Source organism: Antedon bifida, chromosome 9, assembly GCF_963402885.1.
Source record: "Antedon bifida chromosome 9, ecAntBifi1.1, whole genome shotgun sequence".
NCBI classification, from domain to species: Eukaryota; Metazoa; Echinodermata; class Crinoidea; order Comatulida; family Antedonidae; genus Antedon; species Antedon bifida.
In genome coordinates, this window is record NC_136234.1 from 17,608,857 (window position 1) to 17,632,455 (window position 23,599).

The following is a 23,599-nucleotide window of genomic DNA, read 5'->3' on the forward strand; positions in this document are numbered from 1 at the left end:
AGCACAAGCAGTAGGCTGTACCCTCCGGCTAACTTACCTGCTGTGTCTTAACTCTCCTTTTATTATTCAGCTCTAATTTTCTCTTTCTTTTCTCTAATCTTCTCTACACTTTGTTTTCCAATTTCTCTAATGTCTCTACTTATTTTACACGTCTTCTCCCTGCTTCTCCGCTTTTCCAGCTCCAATATCTCCCTCCTTTTTAACAAAGCTCGAGGTAACCCTCCATTGCCTTCCTTCTCCAATCCCTCTCTGCCCTTTTTCTCACGTCCGTTCTCTGCTACTCTTCCTGCCTAACTCTGCCTCCATCTGCTGCCCTCTATCTTTTTCTTCTACCCCAAAATCATTACAATATTATCAACATAAATGCTTAGCTAGAACTACGCAGCGCCATCTGTCGTTGTGACGTCACACCGCAGAAATCTATACCATGAAGGAATTAGTCTACGTGATCCAGCAGTTATTCAAAACCATTTACAATAAATAGTATTTTTATACGTTGGAATTTCCTTTTGTTAGTAAATTCAATTGAAATTAATTCATGCATGACAATTTTAATCGTAGGCCTACACAAAATGAATTGTTTTAAATGGTGGACTAAATACAATATACAGTATCAGGTTAGACAGCATTTGTGAAGCATGGTAAGTACAGCGTATTTAAAACAAATTATACCAGCAGCAAAAATACCGTCTTTACAACTGATATTGAATCTGAGATTCCATTGTATTCTCCTCTTTATCGAGTGATGTAACTATAGGCATCGTTTATCTCTTTTTACTATCGACGTAGGCCTTCAATGTAAAATGAATACCTCACTGTATGTCTTCGTATTCATAAATAGCCTGGTTGAAATGGGTGCTATTCAAGGTGGTGCTAGTTGATTCTGAACTAAGATATTTTTTCATGTAAAGTAGTATGTATTTTAAGAGTCAGCGCTAACCGTTTTTTCCTGTGGTAATTCCTGTTTCCAAACATAACTCAATTACCCACACGTATGTCTACAAATGTAGAACAAATAATACATCGTAGACAAATAGTATATTGCAGTGATTCATGTATTATCTGCCAATGTTAATGACTCGTCGTCAGAGCATATGCATAATGTCATATAAGTCCAACTTTATTTTCATATCGATACATTTTATATTACAGGATCATCAGCGGTTTTTAACAGACCTAAGTGAAGACTATGTTGGTCTAAAGTATCGTCAGTTAAGAATGCTTCTACACGGTATTATATCCATTGGATGTTTAGAAGTTAGCACTACAGGACTTGAATTATTCAATGAACTTGTTGAACTTGGAAACATTTCAAAAACTAATGTTACCCTTTTGTCAGAAGTTGCTGAAACCACCGAACAGACATCGGCAAAATATCGTATAGCTAAATATAAAAAGAAAATACAATGCAGTGAAACAGGAACAAGATTGACACCATATCGGAAAGCACTTTTTGAAGCCCTCAGGAATGTTGGACCTAATGATTTACTTAAGGTCATTGGTTTCTATACACTTAAGCACCATGGCTTTGACAATATATGGGATGTTGTTTTCCACCTTGAGAAACAGGAACTTTTAGGTGAAACCCGGGTAAAGATCGAACGGTTTGCAAAGCTACTAAACAAAAAGACAGGAAGTAAATTACTAGGTAAACCAGACTCTTACTTAATTAAATATACATTTCTGTTTTTAAATTAGTATTATTAGGGAAGTTGCTGATGTTTAGAGAACTTAGAGAGAGTTTATAAGAAATTCGTGATTTTTTATGGAAGTGTGGTGAGTTTTTAGAGATGTCCAATAACAATTGTTATACATATTTAAAATTTGGTGGAAGATGTCATTCGGGTTTGAAACATTTAAAAAGTTCTCGTATCTCTTACAGTATTTTCTCAGAAAGATATTTCCAATATGATTACATTTTATGGAACACATGTTAAATCTTTCTTTTTTTCACAGCTGCTGCTTCTAAGACTCTGGTAATTAGGTAAGAAATATTCTTTGTTAAACTATGGAATTTGATTTATTATTTTTGTTTTGTAAACTGTAAAAATAATAAAATAGCATTAAATATATTGTAAAAACTTTCCAAATTTAGAGGAGCAACGGCACCTTCACCTCAGGCAGACTTGAATGAACGCCTAGCTCCAAGTCCTTATTTGGAAGTTCCTTTCCATGAAGTTCCTTTCCAGGAAGTTCATTTCCATGACATTCAACAAGAGCTCAGACGAATAAAGGAAAATATTACCAAGGAAAGTGATGTCGGTCGAATGGTATGTTTTGTTTAAAATAATAATTAACTAATGTAAAGTATCCTATTTTATATAACACCTAAATAATTTAATAATTTCTCAAAATCTAAACAATATTAAAAATGATTGTCTTATATCTACTATTTTCTAGACTTGGTTATGGATATTAGTGATTGTAGGTTCGTTGGTTGCCATCGCCATACAACTATCAGTTATAGAACCGACTACAGAACCAGTTGGAGAAACGACTACAAAACTAACAGTGCCCTCCAAAGACGGGCAAAAAGAAGAACCCAGAGAAATGAAGGGAAATAATAGGCATGAAAGGGTAAAGTATATTTTTACTGATTACCTATTGCAAATATATATATAATTCCTCATGCTATTGCATTGTAGTATCATATTCAAATGTTAGGAGTACTGACATTAAATGATAGATGTCGATTTTTGTTAGGATATGACGATCATTGGGATAAGTTCTCCTCTCTATGTTTTGATGTAGTGTGTGGTATACGATACCTTATAAAAAAAACGCACTGATTGTTTTATTTATTTCTTAATAGTCGACAGATCCAGCTAGAGAACGGACAATCTCAAGCAGTAAGTATACATTCATACTTATAGAATATTTTCTTTAACAGGCTTATGCTAAGTGTCTAAGATATACAGCCGTGTTAGGAGGCACCGTCAGTTTAAAATAAATTAATAATAAAGTATTTCAGTGTACGCTTACATAGCATCTTACATATTTGTAGTATTATTTTATTTTAAAGGTATTTTGAATGATTTCAACCACAAAAATATTAATTATGCTGGCTGGGAGGATCATGGTAGCGAAAATTGGGAGATACACAATAAAATAATTAATTCCGGCTATAATTTAGGAGAGCGTTACTCAGGATCAGGTAAAGAATAATTATTCTTATTTTTTAATTCAATAGGCCTGACTGACGTCATATTTTGATAGCAATTAGGACTATGGATTTTTTAATTTCAGATAATTATTACATCTATGTTGCAAAAAATGACAGAGAATCCAGAAACAAGGGCTACCTTAACAGTCCAGAAATACCAGACGAATGGGACGACGTGTGTCTCAAATTTGATTATTATATTAGTAACAGGGATTCACAAATCGATGTAGATCACATTTTTAACGGCAAACATAAAAAGGGATTCAAAAGCCCCAAACATCGTCATGAACAATGGAACTCTGCAACCGTTACCATCAATACTGTCAATAAACAAAATTCCTACTTTATGTTTGGCGGAAAAGCATCTGGTAGCGGTAAACAGATAGTTGTTATTGACGATATTAGTTTTAGTGAGGGCGAATGTTAAGTGTTCTATACATGTAAGATCTGGGTAACATCAAACGGTTAACAAAAATGGTAACCGTAAATACGAATATCAGTACTACATGTAGATGGTATTTATCAAAACTAAAATATAAATTATTCCACTACTTATTACATTTTAATTTATTCCCTATCTAGGCATACAACTTTGTTTTTAAAATGTAGGGCTGTAATTATGTACATTTGCATTCTATTTCATGTTTAGAGACACGGAAATCTATGCTTGTGTAGTCTTAAACCATACAGTTTATTATTTTTGGGTTTGTTTTTAAGGTTCTTAGTAAAAATTTGTATAACTATATCAAGATTTTCATCAGATTTCAGAGAATTTATTACACTTATATAAAAACAAATAATTATTGATTTCAAGCCGTAAGTACGGCATACAAGTTCGTAAACTTTTCTAAAATCTAAGCATGAAGCCGAGTGCAGCAGTATTGCATACATCTGGATATATTACGCGTCTTGTGATGTTTGTGTTTGGCGTGGCCACAATATATAGATGTAAATAAACTTGCTCCATGCATTAGGTGTAGGCCTACCTACGTCAACTGTTAACATATACTTTCGTTCCCATGTATGATAACTGGGAGGAGCAATAAGATATACATGCATCCACACCTATGTTCTGTGGTTTCCGTACACTGTTTCCTGTGACGCAAGTACAGTTGACAGTTTGGCTGTATGTATTTCCTATGATGAAATTTACTGTCATAATTCCATGCGACTTCAAAGTACGCTCTCTCTTTTCACGGAAAGAATTAGTCTACGTGAACCAGCAGTCAGAATCAAAACTATTCATATTATAATTTGTATTTTTATACTTTGGAATTTCCTTTTGTGAGTTATGAATTGAAATTAACTGATGCATAACATTAAAGTGGTAAAAATAATTGTGTTTAAAATGGTGGCCTAAATAGAATATATCGAAGTTATAGCACTATGTGAAGCATGGTAAGTACAGTCTATTTTTTGGGATTGTATTAGCAAAATTACCATCTGGCAAATACTGACTAATAATACATTGTACCTGATATTCCACTATATCCTCCTCTATCGAGTGATGTTACTAGGCCTAGTTTATCCACCATCGACGTAGGCCCATCAGTGTAATATTACATCGGTGAACGTCTTAATCATAGGCCTATTGATAGGATTGTTTTGGATTCAGAGTGCTATATAATCGTGAAATGGAAAGACATTTTAACTGCGGTACGTAGTTTTTTAACGATGAATTCATGAGTCATGTCCAATAACACGTTTTCTTTCCTACTGTAATTTGTGTTTCCAGATAACTCAATAATAATAATAATAATAATAACAACAGTTTCATACAGCGTAATTTATCAATAATGTTTATGACTCGTCATACTGTAAGCATAGCAGCTTTGTGTATACTAATGCCATTTTTTTTGTGATCAATTTTGTATTTATAGGATACTGCTCAGATCAAATTTAAGCAATTTCTAACAGATCTCAGCAAAGACTATGTTGGTTTAAAGTACCGTTGGTTAAGAATGCTTCTACATGGTATTATATCTATTGGATGTTTAGAAGTTAGCACTACAGGACTTGAATTATTCAATGAACTTGTTGAACTTGGAAAAATTTCAAAAACTGATGTAACCCTTTTGTCAGAAGTTGCTGAAACCACCAAACAGACATCGGCAAAAAATCGTATAGTCGATTATAAAAGGACTATACAATGCAGCGAAACATTAGGAACCAGTTTAACACAATATCGAAGGGCACTTTTTGAAGCCCTCAGGAATGTTGGGCGTGATGATTTACTTAAGGTTATTGGTTTTTATACACTGAAAGACTATGGCTTGAACAATATATGGGATGTTGTTTTTTACCTTGAGAAAGAGAAACTCTTAGATGATACACAGGACAAGTTAAAGCTGTTTGCAAATCTCCTAAACGAAATGGCACGAAGTATTTTATTAGGTAAATAAGAATAGGAAAGATTGAGAGGATCTCAGAAGTACATTGTTCATTTGCTAAATTGGGTATATCATGGGTAGAAAATAGAATATTTCATTGATTGTCCATGGAATTAGCATACCCTTACCATAGATTATAATGAACTATTGCTTGATCAGATTTAAACTTGGGGAAAGGTTTCATTAGAGTTTTAATCTTAAAATGTATTTTTTGAAATTGTAAAACACGTTAAATGTTTTCATTTATTCTTTTCAGCAGCCGCTCCCAAGAATCTGGAAAGAAGGTGAGAATAATGACTTCACCAAAAGAGAATGATAATCTTAATGATACCTTTAATAAATAAGTATAATAATCCAACAATGGATCAATAATAAACTTTATTGGTCTGATCAAAGACAATTGACCTAAACGAATAATTATTGTTTTATTGCAAGAAGGTAAATGTTTGTGTGCTTACACCATTGATTGATTTAATTCATTACATATTTTTTGACAATTGCCATCTCTTTGTCTGACATGTAGTCCTATTTAAAAAAAATCAGAAAAATATTTGAAACATTGTTAGCATCAGTCTTTAATTATTTGTAAATGATTAAATGTAATACAATTTTCCAAATAGAGAGACAAGTAATTCTTCACCACACGTCAATGCTCCTTTGGATTGGCAAAAAGAAGGACTCCGACGAATAAAGGAAAATGATCTTAAGAGAAATTATTCTGGAACGGTATGCTTTCTATCATAAATTTTTTATTGGACCTTGTTCTGACATTATGTTCAATTTTTACATCAACAAATAAACCATCTTTCTCTCTCATTCTCTCATGACACTGAGACGTAAACGATAGTTTATAATGTCCGTGTTTTCATTGTAGTATAATATGTATTTTAATAGGCCTGGTATTTTAATGTATGTCTGTTCATAATGATCGTTGTTCAGACGTTAAAAAAAGATAAATAACTTATTTATTTTATTTAAATACTTACTTTATTTTGACATTACAGGTGAGAGTATATGATCGAGAATTCAAGTTTGATGGTGGCCATGAATGGTGGAAGTTTTTTTCAACAGCTACCGATATTGCAACTGGGATTAAAGCGAAAGCTGGGGGTTACAAATCAATGGGCGGGGCAAATGAACATGCCATCGAAAACCTCATTTATAAACTAATGGCGCAGGGTATCATAAGAAATTAGAACTTAATCGAACATAAATTGATCATTGAATTGATGTAAATAATATAGTGTTATATATTTTATAAAGATAAGTATTGATTTGTTGATTGATCACTTTATTTCAGAATAATTATTCCATATATACAAAACGGAAACTATTGCAGGACAGTTTCGATTGCTAACAGCTGTTGTATACCATTTTCACATATTAACTGGAATGTAAAAGTTTTAAAACATTGTACAATGATTAATTTGATTGTTACATTTAAATTACTGTTATTTTATTTTATTTTTTATATTTTTAATCTTTCTACATAAAAAAAACATATAAGTATAACAGTGGAGTATCGGAAAAGCAAAAGTAATAAAACTGTCATCTTGTGATGTGCTTGACCAGCCCCTGACAACTAGGACGATACAATAAAACCTAGATTATAACAATATAAAAAATACATAGAAAAATATGCTATAATAAAATGTTAATAAAAGTCTTCTAAATTGCTATCTAAACATTCTGATTGTACAAAAGTTAAAAAGTTATCTATTCTTTCCATAAACCTAGGATGTTGATAAATCGCGTAGATCAGTGAGTCCATTTTATCCATGATAATGAGTCAATAACATCAAACACACGTTCACCTTAAATTTTAGTCTCAACTGACTTCAAATGGGTGCTTGATCTCACCTTGTATTGTATACAAACGTCTACAATACGTATGTCCCCCAACCCCATTCATACGCAACACCACCCACTGATACTGTTATTTCAAATAGTTTGTAATGTACATATGACATACGGTCCATAAGTATTTAAATTTTATTTAGTATTATTTATTTGGCTTTTAACCTTTGGAACGGTGTCAAATAAACAAAGCAATTAACATTAACTACCGCACATGAGTGAATGAATGACCCGATGATTTGTAGTCTATTGGAACTATACCAAACCATTCTTCCGGTTGAATAATTAATAAGTTGTATTATTATACTCTGGAATTTCCCTTTATATGAATTGTGTACATAAACACTCTCAGTGGATTATGGGTAGTACAGTATCATTGTTGTGTTGTATAATGACTTCCTCGTAATCACACCGACACGTAGGCCTACACCTGGTAAAACATGGTAAGTGCAACGTATTTTTAATAAATTGTAAACACTTTTAGGATTAAGAGAGTGAAAATACCATCTTAAAACAAACTTTATGTAGGCCTAATCTAGATATCTGAGATGCCATTTTTATTCTGCTTAGAATAAGCTGTAGGCTTCGAATAGGCTGTAGGCTTCGAGTAGGCTGTTGTCTATCTATCTATGGACAACAGTAAAAGTATAAACCATATTTCTTCTGTGCGCCTACTGTACGGATAGGATGATGTTTAGCTAAAATACAAGTTTGAATGGATATTCCAATTCTGTATCTGCTACACACTTCAACAGTGTATCACTATTTATGTTGTAACTATTACGACATTGATATCATGCTATACCTCCTTGAATACGCCAAGTCATGTAGCCGTTTGTAGTTTTGTGAATAGTGTGTTAAACTAATTACCCTAACACTTACCAATGGGCCTAAGTACAAGGATCAACCAACTCAAATAAATTATAGAAAAACATTTATTTCTTTCGTTTCAATAAAAGTTAATCATATTAGGCCTACTTCTTTTTTTTTTCGCCTATTGGAAAACAGGCTTAACACAGACATTTGTCAATATTGCTCGTCGTAAGCTAAGCCACTTTTTAAATGTGAATGTAGCCATCTTTTTTCTCATTTATATCTCATTTATTATTTACAGGATACAGACCAGATCAAATTTAAGCAATTTCTAACAGACCTCAGCAAAGACTATGTTGGTTTAAAGTACCGTTGGTTAAGAATGCTTTTACATGGTGTTATACCCATTCAATGTTTGGAAGTTAGCACTACAGGACTTGAACTGTTTAACGAACTTGCTGAACTTGGACAAATTTCAAATACCGATGTTACCCTTTTGTCCGAGGTTGCTAAAACAACTTCTCAGAAATCGGCAAAACAACGTATAGCCAAATATAAAAAGAACATACAATGCAGTAAAACGTTGGGAACAAGATTAACACCATATCGGAAAGCACTTTTTGAAGCTCTCAGAAATGCTGGGCCTAACGATTTACTTAAGGTTATTGGTTTCTACTCGTTGAAAGACTATAACTTTGACAACATATGGGATGTTGTTTTCCACCTTGAGCAATAAGAACTTTTGGATGATACCCAGGAAAAGTTCAAACTGTTCGCAGATCTTCTAAACAAAAAAACAAGAAGTGTTTTTCTAGGTAAGTCAGACTCACTCTTACTGGAATTATACTGGTTTTTATTTCATCTGCAAACTTTTTTTCGATTCTAAATTGAGTGAGGTGTTAAAGATGTAAAGATGTTAAATGTTCCATCAATTATTTTTCCACAGCTGCTCTTAAGACTCTGAAAAGGTAAGAAAATGAACTTTACCAACAATTTATAATTTTGTTAGTCGGACTAACAAAAAAAAGTGTAAAATGTTTGTGAACTAGATGAAATGGGTTTGATTTTCAAGATAATATAGGCCAATAATTGATACTTGGATTTATTAAATGCAACATATTTGTTTGCCAATCTCCTTGTCTGAAACCGAAACCAGTTTTAGTCTTCAATTATTTTAAACTCTAATAAAGGTATAATAAACTTTACAAAATTAGAGATGCAACCACAACTTCACCTCAACTACTGGAACCAAACCTTCAGCATTTTCTCAAACTGGACCAAAGACCAAATTTGGCGAGGTACTTATCAGGAATACATACAGTAAGGATAGTATGAACTTTTTAAAATTTATAATAGGCTTAGTGAAGTCAACATTCATTTTTCGTACAATGTTTATATTGTTTTATTTTGTACTGAGGTCATTATAAGTCGTGGTTGTAAATGACACAATCAGAGTTTCCTCGTCTCAATTGCGTTACGCATATTCTAAATTATTATTCTTGTATGATATTCATCTGTTTTCTAGACTGTCCGTATATATTGGCCATGGATAGCACTGAGTATATTAGTCGTGTTCGTCGCCATTCAACTTCCAAAATTTAACTTACCATTAGCCCCCACAGCGCCCTCCAGAGATTGGCAAGCGGAAGGGCTCAGACGAATGAAGGAAAATGATCTTAAGAAAAATAAACGAGGAACGGTAAGACCTTTTTTACTAATTTACAAATATATTATATGAAGTATAATAGCTGAATGTTAGGAATTATTATTAATTAAATTCCTTCATTCTGATTAAATAATATTATAGTGAAGAGATAGGCCTGGTGACTGAGATAGTTACCCAATTATCTTCGTCATTATAGTTACAAAACTGAATTACAAGTATATATTCACATAAAATTGGTAAAAAGAAGAAAAAATATAACAATAATGCTAATCTCTCTCTAATCTAATTGATTCGTTCAGGTGGTTTCTGTGAATACAATTTTTTTTTAAATTTTAATATCACAGGTGAAAGTATACGATCGGAAATTCGAGTTTGAAGGTGGCCATAAGTTGTGGAAGTATTACTCGTCGACCGCTACTGATGTTGTAACTGGGACCAAAGCGGAAGCCAAGGGGTATCAGTCAATGGGTGGGGCTAATGAGCATTCTATTGAAAACCTCATTTATAAGCTCATGGCAAAAAATTCGATTAAAAATTAAAACTAAATTTGATATGAGTCATAATTAGAATATAGGTTGATTAAGTTTTTCTGAACATTTTTAGCGTTTATATGTACGGTAATCTTTCATGTACATTGGTATTTTAAAAATTAGTATGTAATAGTACTACCGTATATCATAATGGCATAATTCATTGTTCATTTTGTGTATTTTAATACTTGATAATAAATAATATTTATAAGTAAAGTAGTCCTAGTTCGAATTGTATTGCAGATGTTTGAGAAAGAGGGAGGGTGGGGGATACGTTTTATTGCATTAATGTCAAACCAGAAAAGAGGGCTGTCTTAGGAGTTCAAAAATACCAGACGAATGGAATGAAGCGTGTCTTAAATTTAAATACTTACTGACGGAGATACATATCAACAAATTATGGTATATCATGTTAAAAAGGGCGAACCTGAAAACGTGTCCAGCATGCTAAACCATTCATAGCAAATTCTATTTTTATACTTTGGAATTTCCTTTTGTGAGTAAAATCAATTGAAATTAATTCATGCATGACAATTTCAATTGTACGCAGAATGAATTGTGTTTAAAATGGTAGACTAAATACAATACAGTATCAGGTTAGGAACACTTTGAAGCATGGTAAGTAGGCCTACATTGTTTTGGAGGTTAGGAACACATTGAAGCATGGTAAGTAGGCCTACAACGTTTTGGAATTATAACAATACCAAAAAATACCATCTTTACAACTATAATTGAATCTGATATTCCATTGTATTCTCCTCTTTATCGAGTGATGTAACTATAGGCATCGTTTATCTCTTTTACCATCGACGTAGGCCTACAATGTAAAATGATATTACTTCGGTGTACGTCTAAAAGGGGTTGAAATGGGTGCTATTCAGGGTGGTGCTAATTAATTCTGAACTAAGACATTTTAGCTATGTAAAGTACAGTAGTATGTATTAAGAGTCAGCGCTAACCGTTCTTTCCTGTGGTAATTTGTGTTTCCAGACATAATTCAGTTAACCACACGTAGGTCTACAAATGTAGAACAAATAATACATCGTAGACAAATAGTATATTGCATGATTCATGTATAATCTGCCAAAGTTTATGACTCGTCGTCAGAGCATAGGAACTTTGTTTTTTATACATAATGCCATATAAGTCCAACTTTATTTTCATATCGATACATTTTATATTACAGGATCATATAGATCAGCAGTTTTTAACAGACCTAAGTGAAGACTATGTTGGTCTAAAGTACCGTTGGTTAAGAATGCTTCTACATGGTATTATATCCATTGGATGTTTAGATTCTAGCACTACAGGACTTGAATTATTCAATGAACTTGTTGAGCATGGAAAGATTTCAAAAATTAATGTTAGCCTTTTGTCAGATGTTGCTGAAGTCACCGAGCAGACATCGGCAAAACATCGTATAGCAGAATATAAAAGTACCATACAATGCAGTGAAACAGGAACAAGATTGACACCATATCGGAAAGCACTTTTTGAAGCCCTCATGAATGTTGGGCGTGATGATTTACTTAAGGTCATTGGTTTCTATACACTTAAGCACCATGGCTTTGACAATATATGGGATGTTGTTTTCCACCTTGAGAAACAGGAACTTTTAGATGATACCCACGAAAAGATCGAACGGTTTGCAAAGCTACTAAACAAAAAGACAGGAAGTAAATTACTAGGTAAACCAGACTCTTACTTAATTAAATATACATTTCTGTTTATAAATTAGTATTAGGGAAGTTGCTCAGTTTTTTGAGAAGTTGGAGAGTTTTAAAGAAATTAGTGATTTTGTATGGAAGTACATACATATTTAAAATTTGGTGGAAGATGTCATTTGGGTTTGAAACATTTAAAAAAGCTCTTGTATCTCTTTCAGTATCTTCTCTAAAATACCTAATCTTTCCAAAATGAACAAATGTTATGAAAAACACAAGTTAAATCATTCTTCTGTTTTTCACAGCTGCTGCTTCTAAGACTCTTACAATTAGGTAAGAAATAATCTTTATTAAAACATGTAATTTGATTTATTATTTTTTGTTTTGTAAACTGTCTTCATCCAAGCAGGACTGAGATAAGAAAATAAATTGCCACCATGATACTGTTATAAATAACAATCAATATATTGTAAAAACTTTCCAAATTTAGAGGAGCAACGGCACCTTCACCTCAGGCAAACTTGGATGGACGGCTAGCTACACAATCCAAATCAAGTCCTCTTTCGGAAGCTCCTCCCCAAGAAGAGCTCAGACGAATAGGGGAAAAAAATATTACCAAGAAAAGTGATGTCGGTGGAACAGTATGTTTTGTTTAAATTATTAATTAACTAATGCAGCCTATTATAATGTAACTGATCGGTTTATCAGTCTTTTTTTCTTTGTTAAAAATTTTAAATGTATTGTTGAATGGATGCTAAATGAATAAATGAAAAAAAAAATAAATGAAAACCTCTGTCATCGTATCCAAATAACTTCCAACGCGTAAAAACCACCTTTCTTTTCCTGACGATAGGAAGGACATTTAGGCAGTTTTAAAATTGTTTAATAATGCCTAGACCATTGACCAAACGCATAACAGAGTCTGACGTCACTCAAATCTAAACTGAAACATTTGTCAGAAATATGGAAAAATAAACAAACAATTAGGTGTATATACAGTATGAATTGTATTAACTTGTCTTGTTTTATAGTGTACGTAAATATCTAGTCCAAAAGTTCAAAGTTGAATCATTCATTTTGCACAAATGTGTAGATTTGTTTTTAAACAAGGTCAAATTAATTAGTTAAGGTATACGGTATCCAATCGACATCATAATTAGTTTAATTAACATGTGTAACATTTGCTTTACTACGAATTAATCTGGTTGTTTCTTCACCAAATTCCAAATACTTATTCCTTTCTTCTGTTTCCTAGTCTGTCTACAGATATTGGCCATTGATAGCACTGAGTATTGTGTTGGCGTTAGTTGCCAATATATACTCTTATAAAGTTGATGAAATACGACTTCCCCTATTCGAACAGGTAACCACGCCTTCACCACACCCACACTATGATGGCATAGAACCGGTTGCACAGCCAGGTACGGAACCACCGACAAAACCAGTTGGAGCACCCACCGAACCTACGAAATTTATATTACCAGTAACCCCCACAGCGCCCTCAAGAGACTGGCCAGCGGAAGGGCTCAGACGAATGAGGGAAAATGATCTTAAGAAAAATATGCGTGGAACGGTAAGGCCTTTTTACTATTACAGTATTAACAAATATATAATATGAAGTATTATCTAAATTAACCAAATTTCTTTCATTCTGATCATTATAGTGAAGAGTAGTCGATTTCGTTCCTGGCCTGGTAATGAGAGAGAGATAGGCTACTTGCCCAATTGCAAGCCTAGTATATTTATTATTAATATGTTTTGCCTTTCACTTAATTATCTTCATCATTGCAGATAAAAAAACTGAATTGCAAGTATAAATTCACAATAAATTTGTAAAAAGAAGATAAAAAAACCAGTAACAACCTATATATAAATTTGACAGATATGACGAAATTCTTTAAACCGACCAATAATATTAGAATGAATGTTTTAAACGGTTATTGAGTACAATAGAACACCAGCAATGATAAATAATAAATACATTTTTTTTTGTTTTTTTAAATTTCTTATTTACAATATTATCTAGGATACACCTGCATGCGAAAAGAAGGTATTATAACAATAATTAATGCTAATCTCATATAGTATTCGTTTAGGTGGTTTTTGTGAATACATATTTGTTTATTTTAATATCACAGGTGAAAGTATACGATCGGGAATTCAAGTTTGAAGGTGGCCATGATGTTTTGAGGTATCCCTGGTATTATTCGACCGCTACTGATATCGCAACTGGGACCAAAGCAGAAGCTACGGGGCATCAGTCAATGGGTGGGGCTAATGCACATGCTATTGACAACCTTATTTATAAGCTCATGGAACAAAATTCGATTAAAAATTAAAACTAAATTTTTGAGTCATAAATTAGAATATATAGTTTGATTTAATTTTTCTGAACCCTTTTAGCGTTTATATGTACGGTAATCTTTTATGTACATTGATATTTTAAAAATTAGAATGTAATAGTACTACCGTATATCATAATGGCATAAGTCATTGTTATGCATTTTTTGTATTTTAATACTTGATAATAAATAATAGTTATAAGTAAAGTAGTCCTAGTTCGAACTGTACGCCCCTATTGCAGATGTTTGAGAAAGATGGGAGGGGGGGGGGGGGGGGGAGGAATATATATTAGTGACCAACGCAGCTATGTCAATGTACATACGTTTAATACGGGTCCCAAACTGTTCAAGTAACGAAAGAAAATACAGTCTGATCGGAAATATAAACGGGAAAGCTAGCATGACAATCAAAAAGTGAATGGAAAAATGACACGTTAGAAGCAGAACAGTAACGTGTGATAGACAAAGACATGTAGATATCATTTCCATAATATGGCGTAATGATCGATAAAAAGCATTCCAATGCAAGGCTCATCGTCACAGTACGCATGCGTGTATGATGGTCAATGCTTGGACTTTTTGGAGGTAACATACCACGCCGTACAAAATGTAAGTGGTAACCTGTTATTCCATCAGTTTAAATCGTTTTGGTGACAAATGGGCCTAGGTGTTGTTTACTATATTGTTTAATTGACATTGAAAATGTTATTGTATTAAATTTGCATACAGTACTATTTGTACTCCTTTTATAATACATACCCGCGGGGTAGGCCCTATACAATCGTGTTACTGTGAATGTAAGTGATATGCTGGATTAGGCCTACACATTGTCCACACACACGTCGCTCGAATATTAAACGCGTGTGACACGCGAGTCTAACGGATACATTTGCACGATATAACAAATATTGATGTATGATTTGTAGTATCAAATTGTTTTTACTGAAAATGTATTTCTATTTTATACAGTAATGTATATATAACGGCACCTTATCGCGTTTATACGAAATATACAAACGTATACATTTCCTATGAAACACAAATGTTTGCATTTATTCTTTTCAGCAGCTGCTAAGACTCTGGAAAGAAGGTGAAAATAATGACTTCTTAATTAATTTCTTTTGAGAAATAAGTTCTTTTGACAATGAACTTTTTTTGCGTAATATACTTCAATGACTAAACATAATTGTATGTATATTAGGCTATAAGTAGTAATTCATACATTTCTTCGACAATTCTCATATCTAATTTGAAAAAACAGAAAAATATTTGAAATGTTGTTAGAATCAGTTTTATATCAATATATATAGAGATAACGAATTCTTCACCACACGTCAATGCTCCTTTGGATTTGCAAAAAGGACTCTGATTATAAGAAAAATGATTCTGGGACGGTATGCTTTCTATCATCAGTTAACTATAACTGAATTTTGGAAAATAAAAAGGATTCGTATAGGTTAAAAGTTATTACCTCCGCCAAGGAGGTTATATTTTCACCCCTGTATGTTTGTGTGTTTGTGTGTGTGTTTGTGTGTGTGTGTGTCTGTGAACAGCCTGGAGGCCACAGTTTTTAGCCGATTCTCACCAAATTTGGTCACAATGATCTAAGCCCAAAAAGCTCGGACGAGTTCGAATTTGAGGGGAAAAGGTCATAGGTCAAGGTCACAACTAACAAAAAACTATTTTACTGCCTAGAGACCATAGTTTTTATCCGATTCTCACCAAACTTAGCCACAATGATCAATGACTCATCATATAATTGTGGTTAAATTTTGAAGGGTCAGGGTCAAAGATCAAGGTCCACAAAAAAAAAAAAAAAATAATAATAAAAAAAAAAACCTCAGCGGGACTTGAACCAGCGATCTCAACTGTGAGAGGCTGGATACATAACCATTACACCAAACGCTCATCCACAACTTTGTAGTGTGCAGTTAGCCTATTTACACTTAAAACTAATAAAAAAAAATTTAAAAAAAATATGTATATTTTCCAGGGACATTTTATGTAGGGGAATTTTACAGTAGGCGGAGGTTTTTACTCTCGGAGTACCCTCTAGTATTGTAACTATTACGACATGGATATCATTCTATACCTCCTTCAATACACCAAGTCATGTAGCCGTTTGTAGTTTTGTGAATAGTGTGTTAAACTCATTTACCCCAACACTTAACTATGGGCCTAGGTACAAGGATCAACCAACTAAAATAAAGATAAACATTTATTATCGTATAGGTCATCGGACCTTGTTCTGAACCCCTGACATTATATCCAAATGTTACACTAACAAATGAACCATATCTCTCTCCTCTCTCATGACACTGGTATTATGAAGACGGCCTCCAAAACGACAGTTTATAATGTCAGTCTTTAAATTGTAGCTTAATATGTATTTTTAATAGGCCTGGTATTTTAATGTAGGTCTGTTCATAACGATCGTTGTTCAGACTTTAACAAAAAAAGATAAATAAGTTTTATTTATTTTAACAGTACAGATGAGAGTATATCGAGATCGATCAATTAACGTTTTAATGGTAGCCATGATTGTTCCCAAGCTCTTGAATATTAACGGGTATAAATGGTTTACCACCGCACTGATGAATAATGAATAAATGACCCGATGTTTAGTAGTAGGCCTAGTAGTACTGAATCAGTATTAAAAACCATTCTTCCAGTTGAATAATTGATGTTGTATTTATTTGTATTGATGGAATTTCCCTTTGTATGAATTGTGTACATAACACTATCAGTTGAGTAAGGGTAATATCATTATTGTGTCGAATAATGACTTCCTTGTAATCATATCGACACATACACCTTGTAAAACATGGTAAGTACAACGTATTTTAAATCAATTTGAAAAACTTTTAGGATTAGGACTAGGATATCATTCTATACCTCCTTCAATACACCAAGTCATGTAGCCGTTTGTAGTTTTGTGAATAGTATGTTAAACTCATTACCCCAACACTTAACTATGGGCCTAGGTACAAGGATCAACCAACTAAAAAATAACAATTATTTCTTGCGTTTCAAATAAATGTTAATTATATTACTTCCTTTTTTCGCCTATTGGAAAACAGACTTAACACAGACATTTGTCAATATTGCTTTAACGGCTCGTCGTAAGCTAATCTAATGTATAATAGCCATCTTTTTCCTCTCATTGAAGAACTTTATATTTATAGGATACAGGCCACATCACATTTCAGCAGTTTCTAAAAGATGTTGGTTCAAAGTACCTTTGGTTAAGAATGCTTCTACATTGTATTATACCTAAGGGATGTTTAGATTCTAGCACTACAGGATTTCAATTATTCAATGAAGTTGCTGAACTTGGAATGATTTCAGAAACTGATGTGTCCCTTTTATCAGAGGTTGCTGAAACCACCGGACAGACATCGGCAATAGATCGTATAGCCGAATATAAAAAGACTGTACAATGCAAAGAAACATTGGAAACAAGATTAACACCATATCGAAAGGCACTTTTTGAAGCCCTCGTGAATGTTGGGCGTGATGATTTACTTCAGGTTATTAGTTTTCATAAACTTAAGCACCATGGCTTTGAAAACATATGGGATGTTGTTTTCCACCTTGAGAAAAAGGCACTCTTAGATAATACCATGAAAAACATCGAATTGTTTGCAGATCTACTAAACAAAGAGACAGGAAGTAAATTACTAGGTAAATCAGACTCTTGATAAAATTTACACTTCTGGTTTTAAATTGTAAAGTAGAAGTTTTTGTATGCCTGCAGTATAATTGTAAAAAACATTCTTCCTTTCCACAGCTGCTGCTTCCAAGACTGCAACTAGGTAAGAGATAATCTTTACTAAACATATGGAATTTCAGTAAAGTTAAGTTGCAATTTGCTGTAGCGTTGTGCTGACATGCGGATAAATAAATACTCAGTTTTGTAACCTGTTCTCATCCAAACACGATGAAAAAAGAAAAAATCATAAATTTAAATATTTAGAAGAGGTTAATACTTTAACCACGATACTGTGATTATGAATGCAATAAATACCGTATTGTGAAACTTTCCAATTTAGATCCCCTCAGGCACACTTAGCCCGGGAAGAGCTCAGCCGAAAAGAGGAGGAAAAAGAGGAAAATAATATCAAGAAAAGTGATGTCGGTGAAACATTATGTTTTGTTTAAATGATTAATTAACTAATGTGAAGTAGCCTATTATAATATGTATTTAATCGGTTTGTCAGTCTTGACCTCTGACATCGTATTGAAATAACTTTCAACGCGTAAAAAAGCACTGCCTTTCTTTTCCTGCCATCGATTTCAAATACTCTACATTTTAGACAGTTTTAAAATTGTTTAATAACCTAGACCAGATCAAACGCATAGCAGAGTCTAGTATAGAAATAACGAACAAATAATTAGGTGTACATAATTATTATGCAGTATGAATTTTATTAACTTAGTTTTATAGTGTACGTAAAGATCTAGTCCAACAGTTCAAAGGCAATGTGTATAGATTTGTTTTTAGACAAGGTCAATTAAAATTAATTTAGAATTAACTTGTAATTTTTATAAGTTATGGTATACGATTAGACTCACCCCAAGTCTGTAATTATTTTCTTTTTTATGTTATTCCACCAGTCGGCGTTTTGATTTTTGTCTGAATACCTAGTATGTATTATACGTAGGCCTATTTTTCATTTCATTTCATTTATTTCAATATCGTCATCGCAGCCTTAGCTGAATTATAAAGATATTTACATTATTCTCAATATTAAAATGTGTATAAAAGTATAAAACCAATTGTAATTATTTATAATATATTGACACCAGAAATACTATACAGGAACATTATAAAAGTTAAGCCTAAATAGTAAAACACCAAAAAAACACCAAAAAGGACCAATAAGTCTAACATAGACATTAAAAATATGCAACGCCATATGTGCCAAAATATTTATCTTTTTACTAACTTTGGTCTAGAACCTATACTAGATATTCACTTTCACCATATTCAGTTTAATTGACATTTGTAAGATTTGCATTACTACGAATCAATTATTATTTGATTTATTCTTTATCAAATTCAAAATAATGATTCTTTTCTTCTGTTTCTTATAGTCTGTCTGCAGATATTGGCCATTGATAGCACTGGGCATTGTGTTGGCGTTTGTTTGTATATATTTTGATGACATACGACATGCGGGCCCATTCGGACAGCCGCAGCCACGCTCTGATGCTATGGACTTTTTGGTAAGTAGGCCTAACCTGTTATTCAATCAGTTAAATCGTTTTCGTGACAAATGGGCTTAGGTGTTGTAGTCATTTTGCTGCGAACACCAAAAATGATCCTACTCTGGTTTTTGTCTGGGCGCAACAAGTATATTTAACTTTTCTGAACGTTGGTGGCGTTCTACAAACCCTTACTGCGCATGTCTACTAAAATAATTCTCAACAACTAGCGATGTGTGTATAAAAACAACTCGACCGGTAGCGATGTGTGTTTAAAACTCGACCGGTAGCGCGATGTGTAAATCTCGACCATCAGTGATGTGTATAGTTTGTCATTAACTACTAGTGCTGTGTGGTAAACTCGACCGATAGGTATGTGTCTAGTCGATCTCGACTAGTAGGGATTTGTAAACTCAACAGCTAGGGATTGGCATTTGAAATGGTTTTGTCCGGAAGTGAAATGCTGGAGTAAACTTTGTCCACACACGTCGCACGAATATTAAACGCGTGTGACACGCGAGTTTAACGGATATATTTTTTTATAGTTTGTCAACAGATATTGGCTATTGATGATACCACTGAGTATTGTGGTGGTGCTGGTTGTATGGTGGTGGTGTTGTTATACGAAAGATTGGCAAAAAGAAGGACTCAGAAAAATGAAGGAAAATATGGGTCGTAAAAACAATAGGCGTGGAACTGTAAGGCCTTTTATTATAGTATATGAAATACAGTATCTTATATATAAATTTACGTAAGGGCAAAATTCGGTAAATCGCGCCTTATTTCTAGAATGTTTACTTGATGGTATATAAAGTTGGTTCGTACTTTCGGTACTGATTTTAACCGCCTGATGTAACCCTGTTTACTAATTAAATTGAGTTCGATAATTAGTTATTGACGATTAAAACGAATTTAGGTTCAACGATTTGCCCCAAATAGGGGTGTTTTCCGATCGTAGTATACACTGTCTAATGGATGTCCGTCTTGAAAAATATCCGCAGACGATAATACGAGGATGCTTCGCATTTTCCTATCTCCTCCTACGATAATTGTTTTTAATGGTTGAAAACCGGTTGAACAGCTCGAGTACAGTATCATAATGTTGAAGACATGCCGATTTTCTTTAAAAAAATACCATTTTGATAGAGTTAATATACGTTTATACAAATGTATTGATTTGCGATGAATGGAACATTCCAATCTCTCAGACTCCCAGTTTGTAGGTAAATTTATGGGCCCCTGGAGAATAAACTTAAAACTGAGATATAGTATTGCAATACTTTGACAATATTGTAAATAAGTATTAACCATTTTTGGTCGCCATTTGAATCGAAATTGTCTTACTGTGAATGTAGTTACTGTTGGATATATAAACACATAGGTCTATACAAAGAACATTTATTACTGTGACTGTGGGTATAAACAAATAATATACAAATGAAAACTGTATTACTGACAGTTGCTTCTCAACGTTTGTATTAATTAATAATTATAAAAAATATAAACGTCGTAGTGGTGTATCGTTACATGTACTTTACTATTTCAATCGACTATAACAGGGACAGTTTTAAAAAAGTATTAAATCGTAAATGTTTTACTGTATTTAGTGGTATATTATTGATAGGCCTATAAAACATTTAAAACAATATTTCGTTACTGAGGGAATAAAGAATATATTTAAACATTTTTCTTCCCATCCTCTTCCCCATCCCTCAACTCTAATGTTATATACAAAACACAAATTGGGTGTGTTTAAATGAGTTCAAATAAAAAATTTGGACTCATTTTTAAGACAAGTTTCTCCTTCGGAAGTAGGCCTAATTAATTCCCAGGGTGCTAATTTTAGTTGACTACATAAATCATCGTGTCTATTTATTCGTTTCTGTAAACGACAATGTACTATAGTCCTGCGGTACGTACATTTGAAATCGCCAGTTTTTTACGCTGAAATTACTGAGTATTCGAGAACCATTTGTGGACACGACCTAGATGGTACGCTAGCGAAGCGAGCGTACCATCTAGTCTAAATAATGAGGAATTTTATTATCAATTGATATTCCGACAGTGTACTGACTAGCATAAAACCCATGATGAAAATGTCTGTAAGAAATTAATACGATTTCCTTTCAGGGGGCTTACTAGACTTTCATTTCATTTATTTCGACCTAAACAAACACAACATAACGTACATAAGGAAATTCCGCATGATGAGAAAAACCTTTCAAAAACAAACATTTAAATGCAATATTAGGCCTACAGTATATTTATATGTTGGTATTTTTTTTTACAAAACTAATGATTTCGTGTTTATTTTAATATCACAGGTGAAAGTATACAACCGGGAATTCAGCTTTAAAGGGCATAAGTTTTGGAAGTATTACTCGTCGACCGCTACTGATGTTGTAACTGGGACCAAAGCGGAAGCCAAGGGTTATCAGTCAATGGGTGGGGCTAATGAGCATGCTATTGAAAACCTCATTAATAAGCTCATGACAGAAGGTTTGATTAAAAATTAATTTAATACGAGTCATAAATTAGAATAGGTTGAATTCGTTTTTTCTCAGCACTTTTTAGTGTAATCAATGTACATTGATATTTTAAATGTAATAGTACTACCGTGTATAATCATAATGTCATAAGTCATTTTTAGGCATTAAAGATGTATTGTCCCTTGAAACACAAAAAAATGAAGGTCAAAATATTCTAAATTTAAATTGGCCATATCAAAGTAATATTAAAGTTATTCACTTTAAGTCGAAAATTCGAGCCAAAAGCAACACGTTTACGTAATTAACAGGTAAATTAGTTGGATTACATTTCATCTGGAAAATCGTCGCGAGCGAAAGTAAACAAAGATTTCAAAACACGAGTACGCATTATGCATATGCTAATTAGGATTGTTTACAACTCGTCACGGTTGAGAAGGTATTTTCAAACAGATCGTGAGGAAGTTTTATGATTATGCATACAGAGAGTAGCCAAACAAGCGCGTTTCATTATGGGATATGTTTTGATCAAAAACTTTGACTTTAACAAAAAAACATCTGTATTTCAGTTAAATGATTTTTTTTTTTCGACAAATTTTTGGTGATAGTTAATAACTATTATAATACTTCAAAATGACCCACCTTTTTTCGAAATCTGTTATTTTTTATTTTTTTTGAATTAGTCAAAGGGACAATACATCTTTAAACGTATAAAAATGACTTATGCCATTTTTCAAATATCCATCCAATTCTCAACCTTAGTTCTGTTATTTTTAATTCTACTTCGAAAACTCAGTCTACGCACATTCAGCGTCTGCATAACCGTTTTTTACGTTACATCAGCCACAACCAGAATCCTGATTTTCATTTCCATGTCCAACCTCCGAAGTCCCGTAGAACCTTTTTTGATCTTGTTTTTTTGTATAATTGTGTTAATTCTTTATTTGACTGTAAATTAGTTCCTTTTAGTAGAGTAAATGTAAATGGTAAATTAGTCAAACTTGAGTTACATATTTTTAGTAATAATCTCCGTAAGTTTCGTAACATTGTTAGTAGTTTAGTTTAATATGTTTTATTGTATGTGTACGTGTTTGTCTGTATTCCTTCCTGTAAGTGGTGAACCATGAGTTCACTGTTGGTTGGGAAATAAATAAATAAATACAAAATAAATAAATAAATAAATTATGATTATCATCGTCATTATGACAAAATGCTCCCGGAACCACCGGTAGGTGGCGCTGTACACGATTAGCGCTTTAACGGAACACTTTCAATTACTTTCGTAGTTAAAAAACAGGTAATGACCTACAATGCCCCAGAAATGTATGTTGTAGCCAACATTTTGACATGGTTTCAAGAGGGTTGCAAACGCTGAAAAACATACGAAACAGTATATTATATCTGAGCCAAAAAGTGAATTGTATGATTTTATTTAAAAGACCTGGCGTCACAAAGAACGTCATCTTCGGCATGTCGTTAA

The 23,599-nt window shown here is 33.0% G+C and overlaps 5 protein-coding genes across 11 annotated transcripts in view; all 5 read left to right on the top strand.

Annotated features, from left to right (window-relative positions):
• The first annotated feature begins 566 nt into the window (after nucleotides 1–566).
• Nucleotides 567–23,064, top strand: LOC144852525 (uncharacterized). Of its 5 annotated transcripts, none has more exons than XM_078710376.1 (7): nucleotides 590–617; nucleotides 11,016–11,037; nucleotides 11,606–12,107; nucleotides 12,389–12,416; nucleotides 12,574–12,724; nucleotides 13,339–13,656; nucleotides 14,222–14,426. In XM_078710376.1, the coding sequence occupies exons 2-7, from the start codon at nucleotides 11,035–11,037 to the stop codon at nucleotides 14,420–14,422; spliced, it is 1,203 nt and encodes a 400-aa protein (XP_078566502.1). In that variant the 5' UTR covers nucleotides 590–617; nucleotides 11,016–11,034; the 3' UTR covers nucleotides 14,423–14,426. The 5 variants fall into 5 exon arrangements, with proteins under 5 accessions (XP_078566503.1, XP_078566502.1, XP_078566505.1 ...); XM_078710379.1 differs by lacking the exon at nucleotides 590–617 and adding an exon at nucleotides 22,000–23,064 and having other exon boundaries at nucleotides 10,968–11,037; nucleotides 14,222–14,266; XM_078710377.1 differs by lacking the exon at nucleotides 11,016–11,037 and having other exon boundaries at nucleotides 567–641.
• On the top strand, nucleotides 1,167–3,823 carry LOC144851689 (uncharacterized). Its single transcript, XM_078709269.1, has 7 exons — nucleotides 1,167–1,648; nucleotides 1,957–1,984; nucleotides 2,096–2,270; nucleotides 2,401–2,577; nucleotides 2,813–2,849; nucleotides 3,023–3,154; nucleotides 3,247–3,823. The coding sequence occupies exons 1-7, from the start codon at nucleotides 1,219–1,221 to the stop codon at nucleotides 3,588–3,590; spliced, it is 1,323 nt and encodes a 440-aa protein (XP_078565395.1). The 5' UTR covers nucleotides 1,167–1,218; the 3' UTR covers nucleotides 3,591–3,823.
• On the top strand, nucleotides 3,935–6,980 carry LOC144851690 (uncharacterized). Of its 3 annotated transcripts, none has more exons than XM_078709270.1 (5): nucleotides 3,935–4,561; nucleotides 5,044–5,557; nucleotides 5,810–5,837; nucleotides 6,174–6,279; nucleotides 6,558–6,980. In XM_078709270.1, exons 1-5 carry the CDS (start codon nucleotides 4,559–4,561, stop codon nucleotides 6,747–6,749), a joined length of 843 nt encoding a protein of 280 aa, XP_078565396.1. In that variant the 5' UTR covers nucleotides 3,935–4,558; the 3' UTR covers nucleotides 6,750–6,980. The 3 variants fall into 3 exon arrangements, with proteins under 3 accessions (XP_078565396.1, XP_078565397.1, XP_078565398.1); XM_078709271.1 differs by having other exon boundaries at nucleotides 5,813–5,837; nucleotides 6,558–6,978; XM_078709272.1 differs by having other exon boundaries at nucleotides 6,174–6,288; nucleotides 6,551–6,707.
• On the top strand, nucleotides 7,822–10,499 carry LOC144852526 (uncharacterized). The gene is made up of 6 exons (XM_078710381.1): nucleotides 7,822–7,853; nucleotides 8,525–9,038; nucleotides 9,170–9,191; nucleotides 9,438–9,543; nucleotides 9,749–9,922; nucleotides 10,234–10,499. Exons 1-2 carry the CDS (start codon nucleotides 7,851–7,853, stop codon nucleotides 8,957–8,959), a joined length of 438 nt encoding a protein of 145 aa, XP_078566507.1. The 5' UTR covers nucleotides 7,822–7,850; the 3' UTR covers nucleotides 8,960–9,038; nucleotides 9,170–9,191; nucleotides 9,438–9,543; nucleotides 9,749–9,922; nucleotides 10,234–10,499.
• Nucleotides 15,000–23,599, top strand: part of LOC144852524 (muscarinic acetylcholine receptor M1-like) — a 74,955-nt gene continuing 66,355 nt past the window's right edge. Inside the window, exon 1 of the mRNA XM_078710372.1 lies at nucleotides 15,000–15,034. The gene's annotated coding sequence lies outside the window, so the exon portion shown is untranslated. The remainder of the gene's footprint in view (nucleotides 15,035–23,599) is intronic.